General features: G+C 37.5%; 1 protein-coding gene across 1 annotated transcript in view; it reads left to right on the top strand.

Moving 5' to 3' along the window:
- The window catches only part of ANKRD31 (ankyrin repeat domain 31), a 142,736-nt gene that overhangs the window by 58,516 nt on the left and 71,927 nt on the right, over positions 1-12,293 (top strand). Inside the window, exons 11-12 of the mRNA XM_064596246.1 lie at positions 3,951-4,093; positions 9,515-9,650. Coding sequence (XP_064452316.1) covers positions 3,951-4,093; positions 9,515-9,650 — 279 coding nt within the window. The remainder of the gene's footprint in view (positions 1-3,950; positions 4,094-9,514; positions 9,651-12,293) is intronic.

The raw sequence follows: 12,293 nt of genomic DNA, 5'->3' as shown, positions 1-12,293 counted from the left end.
CTATTTCTTATAGTTTTGCCTCTTCAGTATTTCACCATTAAGCATGATGTTAGATGTAGGTTTTGTAGCTGCTCTTTATGATATTGAGGAATCCATTCCTAATTTCCTGAGTATTTTTATCAGGAATGGATCATGGGTCATGATAAATCACCCTTTTATATATTGCTAGATTCAATTTGCTACTCTTTTGTTAAGGATTTTTGCATGTATGATCATGAGTAATATTGGTCTGTAATTTTATTTTTGTTGTAATGCTTTTGTCTGATTTTGGTATCAGGATTTGCTAATACTTTGTTAAAGATTTTTTTGGTGTAACCTATGTTTGTAAGTAATATTGGTTCATAATTTTCTTGTAATGATTTTGGTTTTGGTATCAGGGTTATGTAGATCTCATAAAATGAGTTAAGAAGTATTCTCTTCTACTTTCTGGAAGAGTTTGTGTAAGATTGGGGGTTTTTTCTTAAATGTTTGACAGAACTTAGAGTGAGACTATGTGAGCCTGTAATTTTTTGTGGCAAGATTTTGATAATAAATGCAAATTTCTCCTATGTGTGAGCTATTCATATTTTGTTTCATCTTGTGTCAGTTTTGGTAAGCTGTACTTTTTCAAGGAATTTGTCCTTTTTATCTAACTTACGGAATTTATTGGCATAAAGTCATTTATAATATTCCCCTATTAGTGTTTTAATATTTGCAGATCTTTAGGGCTATTTATATTTCATTCCTGATATTGCTCATTATCCCTCTTCCTTCTTTCCTTTTTCTTTTTTTTTTCCTTCCTTCCTAAAGTAGTTTAAGCTAGAGGATTATCAATTTTACTGCCTTTTTTTTTTCAAAGAACTACCTTCTGGCTTTAAATTTTTCTCTCTTATCTGTATTAAATGTTATTCTGCTTCTTTTGACCTCTACTTATTTTGGGTTAATTTTTTTTCTTTATCTAACTTCTTAAGGTTGAAAATAAGGTCACAGATTTTTGTACATTTTTCCTGCCATAGTCATTTAAAGCTTTAAATTTCCCTCTAAATACTGCTTTTGCTGCATCCAACAGATTTTACTATATTTTCATTATCATTCACTTTGAAATACTTTTAATTTCTTGTATGATTATTTGTTTGACCCCAAGATTATGTTAGAAGTTGTTAAATTTTTAAATATTTGAGGATTGTCCAGGTATCTTTCTAGTACTGATTTCTAACTTAATTCCTTTTGGTTAAAGGATATACTTTCTGCGGATTTGATCCTTTTACATTTATTGAGAATTGGTCTGTTGCCTAGTTTATGGTCTTTCTTGCTTACTATTCCTTGTGTACTTGAATGATTATTCTTTTTTTTTTTTTTTTAGATTTTATTTATTTATTTATTTAATTGCCAGAGAGAGAGAGAGACAGCGTGAGAGGGAACACAAGCAGGGGGAGTGGGAGAGGGAGAAGCAGGCCTCCTGCTGAGCAGGGAGCCCGATGCGGGGCTCGATCCCAGAACCCTGGGATCATGACCTGAGCTGAAGGCAGATGCTTAACGACTGAGCTACCCAGGCGCCCCTTGAATGATTATTCTTCAGTTGTATCCAATGTTCTATAAATGTCACTTAGATGAAGATGGTTGGTAAGATTCAGATCATGTCTGTATTTATGGATTTTTTTGTCTAGTTGATCTATCATTTTAGAGAAGGGTGTTGAAATATTAACAACTGTGATTGTGGATTTGTTGATTTCTCCCTTTAATTCTGTCCATTTTTGCTTATATTTTGAAGTTTTGTTATTAGGTACATATACAATTGTAATTTTCATGTCTTCTGATAAATTGACCTTTTAATTATTATGAAATACCTCTCTTTATCTCTGGTAATATACTCTGTCTTGAAGCTACTATATATGATATTAATATAGGCATTCAGCCTTCTTATATTTCTTGTCTGTTTGCTGTATCTTTTTCCATCCTTTTATTTTCAACCTATCTATGTCTTTTTATTTAAAATTTATTTCTTGGGCACCTGGGTAGCTCAGTCAGTTAAGCGTCTGCCTTCGGTTCAGGTCATGATCCTGGAGTTCCCAGGATCGAGTCCCACATTGGGCTCCCTGCTCATGGGGAGTCTGCTTCTTCCTCTGACCCTTCCCCCTCTCGTGCTTTCTCTCTCTCACTCACTCTCTCTCTCTCAAATAAATAAATAAAAACAAATTTTTTTAAGTAAATAAATAAAAGTTATTTCTTATAGATAGCATATTTCTTTTTTTTTTTTTAAAGATTTTATTTATTTATTTATTTGAGAGAGCAAGAATGAGAGAGAGAGAGAGCACATGAGAGGGGGAAGGTCAGAGGGAGAAGCAGACTCCCTGCTGAGCAGGGAGCCCGACGTGGGACTCGATCCCGGGACTCCAGGATCATGACCTGAGCTGAAGGCAGTCACTTAACCAACTGAGCCACCCAGGCACCCGATAGCATATTTCTTATAGACAGGTTTTTTATCCATTCTGACAATCTCTGCCTTTTAATTGGGGTGATTAATCAATTTTCATTTAATATAAAAGGTTGATTGAGGACTGCAGTTTAATTAATTTTTTCTTGTGCACATTATCTTTTTTTCCCCTCTCTTTGTCTTTGCATTACTTTGTAGTAGTTACTCTGGTGATTGAAATATACATCTTTAATGTTTCAGTCCTTTTAGAGTTAGTATGTTAATATTTCTAAAAATGTAAAAACATTGACCACATCTCCCTTTTGTACTATATATAACATCTATATACATTAATAACACGAAAATATAATGTTACAATATTCAATTTAAACAGTCACATGCATTTTAAGAAAATTTATAGGAAAAAAACTCTTTTATTAACCATTTGATACTCTTCATTTCTTCCTCAAAGCTTTCTAATTATTAGTATAGGAGAAACTGCTTCTATATATTTATAGCAATGGGTCTTGAGTGATATTGCCTTTCAGGGGAGATTTGGCAGTTTCCGGAATCATTTTTAGTTGTTACAACTGGAATGGGGGTGGGGTGCTATTGGCATCTAATAGAATGCTCAGAACCACAAAGAATTATCCACCCCAAAATGTTAGTGCTGAGTTAGAGAAACCCTGGCTTAGGGAAAAGCTTCTGGAAAGAGTGAAATACACTTTTAACATGCAACTTTTAGGTTTTCTTTCATCAATCCTATGATTTATTGGAATTTAATAAATATAACTTACACCATTGTCTCTGGCTAACAAGGATAAAGGATACTTGTCTGTACGACTGGTTTTCTTAAAATAGTGGTGTTAGAACTACTGTAAATAGGGGTGCCTGGGTGGCTCAGTCAGTTAAGCATCTCACTCTTGGTTTCAGCTCAGGTCATGATCTCAGGGTCGTGAGATCAAGCCCCACATCTGGCTCTGTGCTCAGCGTGGTGTCTGCTTGTTCCTCTCTTTCCCCCTCTGCTTCTCCCCACACTCTCTCTCTCTCTCAAATAAATAAATAAAATCTTAAAAAAAAAAAAGAACTACGGTAAATAGCTTTTTAAAACAAGGAGAAAAGAAATATATGTTTTTGAAGTGACTTCTGTGCATTCCTACTAGCTGTGTTACTTTAATGGAAGTACCTTGAGCTATAAAGTTTTTTTCCCTCTCTTCTCTCCAGGAAAGTAGCCTGCAACTAGCATTCTCTGTGAGCTAATAATGACTCCCTTACAACCTTTTTATTTGAGAAGGGCAGGAATAGTTTCAAATATTTTACTTCTTTAAAAAAATTTTTTACTTTTCATATTTTTTCACAACTGAGTTGGGAGTAGGAATTTGATTTGGTCCTCAGATTTATTGAATTCATCTAATAATACAAGTTATTTCATGGTAAGATTATCTTGTCTCATATAATCAAAATATTTTTAAAGAAACAACATAGAGTTTTTATTTTATGGGCAAGCACAAAACATTAAGATAGCAAACATAACTACCATTTCCTTTTTGTATAATAGGTTGGACAGCACTTCATGAAGCTAGTGTAGGAGGATTTTATCAGACAGCAAGTGAACTATTAAAAGGTGGAGCAGATGTAAATATCAAAGGAATGTACCAGATCACTCCCCTACATGATGCTGTGATAAATGGACATTACAAGGTACTGTGATGTTTTTGTTTGCAAAGCAAATACTACATTCTGCAAGTATTAAAAATCTCTGGAACCTATCAGTTTTAGGAATTCCGTTTTAGTTCATTCTGCTAATGAATAATCAGAATATGTAATAAAATTTTACTGTGTAATAGATTTGTTGTTCCTAATATGGTAGATGCCATTTTACATGTTACTTTTAATAAGTACAGATCATGTTTTGGTTATACGTAGTCTTTTTTAAACTTACACTTCTTTAAGACTCTTTCAGTATGGTGCTTTATAGGTTTTACCAGAAAGTTTCCTGCTTGTAGAGTGTTACACAGTGATGTCCAGTCCTAACAGGAGGCATCCAGCTTTATGGACACTAATGTCACTTTCAGAGTCCACATAAGACCTGAATTTCTTGGGTTTAATAATCAGCCAGTATATACTAGCGTAGATGTACCAATGGTTAAAATATCAAAACACTGTAGTTCCATACAGATTGGTTAATAGTAGCTGCAATTAGGATGATTAATAGTAATATTAAATTAAGATGATTGATCCCAGCACATACATTTATTTCAGAAGTCACTTAAGCTCTGAGCTTCCCAGACATTTTTCTGGTCTAGGCACCATGCTATAGGACTGAGGTACTTGCTAAAAATATCCTGTTATTTATTTCAGGTATTGGAAGTTGTCTCTGGGTTCGAGTTCCTAGGGTAGGAAAGGGAACTAATCAGCTGGGCTCAGGAAGTTATGTTCTACATACTTCCAGAAGAAATGCCTGACACGTAGAGCTGGAGATGGCTGCCTGGAGCCACAGGCATAGACAGAGCATATCCCTTACTAATGTGAAACAATACTTCAGGGAAGTTTAAGCTGTTTTTCCCTTTTTTGATAATATATCACTTGCTAGTAGGTGGTCCCCCCTGCACATTGTAGAGAGGGCTGGGGGGAGGGAATTCTGCTTGGGACCTAATTTAATGGCCAGAAGAATGCAGGCTTGGACAAGTGATGGTGTGAGCCCTCTCTGTCCTTTACCCCCTCTTCAAAGCTGGCCTCCATTAGAGAAACCTCCCCAAAGCACTTCTTCCTTCTACTCATGGTAGAAGTTGTCTGCTCTTCAAGTTGTCAGGGCTGACCTATCCTAGTCAAGAGTCTTTTACCCCTTTGGGCAAGGTAAGCCCTGAGCACTTTACTTTTTCCTTGTTTCTTTCTCAGTTCTTTTGTCCCATCCGGTAACTTGGCTTTAGTCAATTTCTGCCTCATGGGCGACAACTGGCTGTCTCCTGTGTGGCCTTTCCAGATATGTAGCCTTATCCTACTCCCTCAGTGTAGTAAAAGGGACCAAAGACACATGCCTCTGATTCCAGGATCTAATTTCCTCACTACTTATCTTACTCCCACTTGTGTTCTTGTGACTCGTGTGCTTCTGGCACTGTGGCATGTCCTGACTGATGGCAGGAGAAAAGAGAATGACAAGACAGAAGTGGAAGTCTCAAGAATGGTCATGAGAATTAAAAGCTGAAACCCAGTGGGGTGGGGTAAAATCACTGTCTTCTTCATTGCCGTCCCATTTTGTTTAGCTGCGGGGAGCCAAAAAGTTGCTTAACCCAGTCCAAGAGAGATTTCCAAAACTCCAGGTCAGTTCTGGACTGACTTAAGAACCAAAGCCTTAAGAATCAAAGTAGGGCAGGATATTGTTTTGGAAGATGGAGTAGGGATGGCAAGAGCATCAGATGAGGATTTAGGCTAACCTTGAGGGAATCTCTTATGTGATGCAAAGATGATCAGAAAAATGGTCTAGACCCTGAATATTGTATTGCTCCCATGCCTTAGTTGTCACAGGACTCATATGTCAGACAGGGAAGCCCTGGGAACCTAATGCTGGACTCAGCACCTGGAGAGTGTGAACTTCTTAAATATTCCAGAGTTGAAGAAACTTGAATATATGTTGTCTTACAGGAATTGACTTTTATACTAAATGATGGGAGATACTAAAAGATAATACCCTATTTTTTAAGAAGTAAAAAGCCATTAATATTTGCAATAGTCCAAATCTTTAGAGACAGAGAGAACATTAAGAATGGAAGGTAGAGAGGCGCCTGGGTGGCTCAGTTGTTAAGCGTCTGCCTTCTGCTGAGGTCATGATCCCAGGGTCGTGGGATCGAGTCCCACATCGGGCTCCCTGCTCAGCGGGAAGCCTGCTTCTCCCTCTCCCACTCCCCCCTGCTGTGTTCTCTCTCTCGCTGTGTCTCTCTCTGTCAAATAAATGAATAAAATCTTTAAAGAATGGAAGGTAGAGAGTAGAGAATGGAGAGTAACGGGTCATGGTTAAAGGATTTCTTTTAGGGGTATTAAAATGTTTCAAAATTAGGGATGCCTGGGTGGCTTAGTCAGTTGGGTCTCTGCCTTCGGCTGAGGTCATGATCCCAGGGTCCTGGGATCAAGTCCTGCATCAGGCTCCCTGCTTAGCAGGGAGCCTACTTTTCTCCCTCTGACTGCCGGCCCCTGCTTATGCTCTCTCTCTCTCAAATAAATAAATAAAATCTTTAAAAAGAAATGTTCCAAAATTAGATTGTAGCTATAGTTACACAACTCTCTTAAGAACGTTGAATTGTATTTTTTATTTATTTTTTAATTTAATTTAATTTTTTTTTAAAGATTTTATTTATTTGACAGAGAGAGACACAGTGAGAGAGGGAACACAAGCAGGGGGAGTGGGAGAGGGAGAAGTAGGTTTCCCCCGGAACAGGGAGCCCGATGCTGGGCTCGATCCCAGGACCCTGAGAGCATGACCTGAGCCGAAGGCAGGCGCTTAACAACTGGGCCACCCAGGCGCCCCTGAATTATATTTTTTAAATGGGTGAATTATATCTCACTGAAACTGTTAAAAAGAAATACATTTTTTAAATTGAAAAAGATGAAATTTGAGAATTATAGATGATTGGCTCATTCTGATTCCTTAGAAAAATCAAGAATAAATTATTAGACATAAGGGAGACATTTAGACAAGAATGTAGTGATCTTTGAGAATCTGTAGGCATTACTAAGAACAAGTTACCAAAATACACCCAGGATCTAGTGTATTGCTCTGTTCTGTTCACTTGTCTGATTATATTCTCTCTCTCTCTCTCTCTCTCTCTCTTTTTTCCCCACTGGAACAGACTTCTAAAAGTTTTCATTTTGTGCTCTGCTGCTATATCACTTTCCAGTAGCCGGCTGACAGAGACTCCCTTCTCCTGCAGTTTATCTTCCGATATATCACCTCAGATTCTCCGTACGTCCTATCTTGCAGAAAGTGGTCACTTTCCTATTTGTAGAATTACAGCAATTCTTTTTTAGACTCCAGTTAAGTCCACAGGTGTTCAGAATGATTTGATAGCTATTTAGCTGAATTCTAGGGACTAGACAAAACTAGGGTCCCCTACTCCTCTGCCATCTTCCTCCCTCCCTCCCAAAACTTCTTTTATTTATTTATTTATTTATTTATTTTTGCTGCTTATGTGTTTTTATTTTGTTTCATATTGTGTTGTGTTGTTTGCTTTTTTTTTCCTCCTTTTTTTTATTCTTATGTTAATCCCCATACATTACATCATTAGTTTTAGATATAGTGTTCCATGATTCATTGTTTGTGCATAACACCCAGTGCTCCATGCAGAACGTGCCCTCCTCAATACCCACCACCAGGCCAACCCATCCTCCCACCACCCTCCCCTCTAGAACCCTGTTTGTTTTTCAGAGTCCATCGTCTCTCATGGTTCGTCTACCCCTCCGATTTCCCCCCCTTCATTCTTCCCCTCCCGCTACCTTCTTCTTCAAAACTTCTTTTCCTAAAAGAAAGCTATATACTCTTTATTTTCTTTGCTGAACAAAACATGAAGATCCAGACATAAGTTCGTTATCCTCTTACACCTGGCTTATATATGAATTATAGATTTAATTATATATACTATTACTTCCAATTTCCCTATCTAGCGTTAAATTCTCATAATAAAATAGTTTGAGAAACAGAATTGCTGAGTCTTAATAATTTTTAAGGGATCTGGCTTATATTGTCTCTTTGTGGTATTATGTTTTTCTCTCCTAGTATGGTCTGTTATAAAAGGAACAATGCATATATATTTAATTTGAGGGGTATATACAATTTACAGAAATTCAGATCCTTTTTCTCATTCCAGATATTAACATGAAAATTTAGTCTCCTTTTAGTGTAGGGTTACTTAGATCCTACTCCGCATATCCTCCCTGATTACATGCATTCTTTTATTAAATAATATTATTGACTACTCTGTGCCAGACACTGAGATAGGCACTGGCAATATAAAGATAATTAAGACATATATCTGTAGCTTGAAAGCAACTTAAACATCTATTGGGACGGTACTGGTTAAATAAAGTGCAGTACATTTAATAGTAGACTATTCCTCAAATGATAAAAATAATGAAGTTTATTTTATACTGGTATGGTACAGTCTCAAAGCTTTGTTGTTCAGGGGCAAAATATAAGGGAATGTATATACTATATGACCACTTGCATAAGAAAAAAATATATGTATACATACATACATACATATACCTGTTGGACTAGATTAACTGTGGAAAAATTCAGAAGAAACTGTAACAAGGGCCTAGGAAAAAATTGGATGACTGGAGGACAAGGGTAGAGGAGGGAAACTTATTTCTCATTGTATACTTTTCTGAGCCTTCTGTATTTTGAATGGTATTCATTAATTCCCTATTCAAAAATAATAAATTTTAAAAGAAAAATGTAGTCCCACCCTCAGAAACCTTAGCATACAGGCAAGACAGATATATAAGAAATAATGTAATAATAAATATATATATTGTGCACTATGGTAAAATATGTACCTGAAAGAAGGGAGAGGTCATTTTTCTCTAGAGCAGCAATGGATGGGAGGTCAGGGAGTGCTTCATAGAGGAGGTTACTTGAGGAGTAGTAATAGATTAAGGGTTGACTGGTTTCTCCCTGACACTCTGAGGAGGGGCAGCAGCAACATAGTTATAGACAGAAGACATAACCATCTCCTGGAACCTGCTAAACTTACATTTACTACTACAGAACCCAATGCTAATTCTTGGTATATCTGCCAGCTCCATTTCACCAGCATCTAAACTATATACATTTCTCACCTTTCCTCTTTCAGTCCCTCCCTCCCTCTCCCTTTCTACCCCTCTTCCTCTCTACCCCTCTCCCTCTCTCCCTGTTTCTCTCTTTTTTTGGTAAGATAAGGGTATGTATATCAACAAATTATGATTCAGTTGCAATTACATTAATTTTTTTATTGGGCAAAGTTGTTGGAGGTAAACCCAAACTCTGTTATTGAAAGAAATATCAGATGTTGCTTAGAGTTGTATGTTAGCACACATTTACAATAATATACCTTTTGTCTGGGCATGCTCACATGAGCAATCTTCCCATAGGTGGCAGAGTTACTTCTTTTGAATGGAGCTGATCCATTACTTAGAAGTGATGGTGGAAAGTGTCCTTTGGATGAGGCCAAAGATTCATGTATGAAGCGTCTCCTTGAGAAATATATTCCTAAACACCAAAAACCAGGTAAGATTAAACTGCCCTGTTATATCTGTTTATCATATTCATAGAGAGTTACAGAAATTGAATCTAGAATTATAGAAATTAAGTTTCTTTTCCTTCTTAGTTTTGAGAAAATCCATCCAGTGGTGTCCTTGCCCCATTCCTTTAATAAAGCACACTGACTTGTTTGCAAGTGCACATAATGGTAGGACTCTAAAAGAACAAAGAGAACAAAGAGAAATAATATCAAATGTACTTTTCACTGGTGCTTTGCATTGCAAACAGTTAAGAAAACTTTTATAAAGTTCTTTTTTTCCCTTACAATTTTTTGGCTGAATAACATGATATGATGTAAATTATATTTGGCTGTATCTTTCTCGATGAGTATGGCCAGGATTGTTTATTTCCATTTCTATTCCCTAACAATCTTTTCTTATGGCTGTATTTTTACCCTGTCATCCATTACACTGGTAAAAATTGAACTACAGGGCGCCTGGATGGCTCAGTTGGTTAAGCGACTGCCTTCGGCTCAGGTCATGATCCTGGAGTCCTGGGATCGAGTCCCACATTGGGCTCCCTGCTCAGCAGGGAGTCTGCTTCTCCCCCTGACCCTCCCCACTCACATGCTCTCTCTATCTCATTCTCTCTCTCAAATAAATAAATAAAATCTTTATTAAAAAAAAAAATTGAACTACAAAAGAACTCGATTTATGGTTGTCAATAAGAAGAATTTACATATATGGCACTTTCTTTATATTCTCCTTAATGTGTCTGTTAGATTTTTGGTAAGATCACAGCATTCTTCTGCTCAAGACCCTGCAGTGGCTCTCCATTTAATCTAGAAGAAATGTCAGTATCCTTATAGTGGCCCACAGGCCCCTATATCAGCTCTCCACCCTAATTAATTTCTTCTCCTACCATTCTCTACCTCTGTCACTAGACTTCAGTCACACTGGCCTCCTTGCTGTTCTTCAGATGGGCCTCCTCCACCTCCTTCAAGTCTTAGTTCAAATGTGATCTTCTCAGGGAGGCCTAGACCATCCTAGTTAATACTGCTGCAACCTGCCTCCTTCCCACCCTCACTGTACTAGTTATCTATCACTATGCAACAATTACCCAAAATTTAGCATCTTAAAACAACATTTATTATCTCTCAGAGTTTCTAAGGATTACAAGTCTGAAAGCCTTTCAAGTGAGTAACCAGTTCTGGATCAGGGTCTCTAATGGGTTGCAGCCAAGCTCTTAGTGAGGGATGGTCATCTCGAGGCTCAGCTAGGACAGGAAAATCCACTTTCAAGCTCACTCACATGGTTCTTGGCAGGCCTCAGTTCCTCACTGCTTGTTAGCTAGAGGCTTCAGTTACTTCTCACATGAGCTTTTTCCTTAGGCCTGCTGACAGCCTGGCAGCTGGCTCAGAGCAAGTGATCCAAGAGAGAGAAGGCACCCAAGACAGAGGCCACAAGCTTTCTGTAACTTAATCTTGGAAGCGATATACAACCAGTTCTGCCATATTCTATTTGTTCTAAGTAAGTCACTAAGTCTGGGAAGTTCTACCTTTTGAAAGGAGGAGTATCAAAAATTTTATGAACATATTATTCAAACTGCCACACTCATTCCAATCCCTCTTACCCTACTCTACTATTCTATTTATCCTTTTCCCATAGCACTTAACACCTTTTAACACATTGGACAGTTTGTTTATTTTTTATTCTCAGTCTTTCCCCAAGAATCTAAGCTCCATGAAGGAAAGGATCTTTATTTAGTCTGGTGATGAGTACTAAAATGCCTTGTATACAGTAGGCATTCAGTAAATATTTGTTGAATAAGTAGTGTGTTAGTCCTTTTAAACACAACAAACAAAACAAATTCTTTACCTTCAAGAGATGTGTATGTGCTTCATTCAATTTTATTAAACTATATTTTATATTTTTAAATATTTATGTATTTGAGAGAGAGAGAGCACGAGGCAGGAGCAGAGGGAGAGGGAGAAGTAGACTCCCCGCTGAGCAGGGAGCCTGACATGGGGCTCTATCACAGGGCCCCGGGATCATGACCTGAGCTGAAGGCATATGCTCAACTGACTGAGCCACCCAGGCACTCCATTAAACTATATTTTAATAAAATTTTCCCTAAAGAGGTAACTGTTTAAATGCTATTGACTAAGGACTAAGACTTGGATTAAAACAGCCTACTTTAGAGGGGAAGAATGAAGGGGGGGAAATCGGAGGGGGAGACGAACCATGAGAGATGATGGACTCTGAAAAACAAACTGAGGGTTCTGGAGGGGAGGGGGGTGGGAGGATGGGTTAGCCTGGTGATGGGTATTAAAGAGGGCACGTTCTGCATGGAGCACTGGGTGTTATGCGCAAACAATGAATCATGGAACACTACATCAAAAACTAATGATGTAATGTATGGTGATTAACGTAACAATAAAAAACAAAAACAGCCTACTTTATAATAAAGAGATAACATCATTGATAATTAAAGTCCACCAAGAGGTAATTAATTAATGGTTCTTTAGAACAAAAGACTTCTTCCCCTTTAGCCCAATCTCATCAGAAAATAAGAGGGACAGACTCCACCTTGTTGAGGCCAGGTCTATAAAAGCACATTGAGATAGATTATTATATTCATATTTATATAAACTGTATAGATTATTGCACC

This window comes from Mirounga angustirostris, unplaced genomic scaffold (genome assembly GCF_029215605.1).
Source record: "Mirounga angustirostris isolate CCGP_5_RB_7025 unplaced genomic scaffold, mMirAng1.0.hap1 SCAF_7, whole genome shotgun sequence".
NCBI classification, from domain to species: Eukaryota; Metazoa; Chordata; class Mammalia; order Carnivora; family Phocidae; genus Mirounga; species Mirounga angustirostris.
This window is presented reverse-complemented; position numbering and strand designations above follow the sequence as displayed.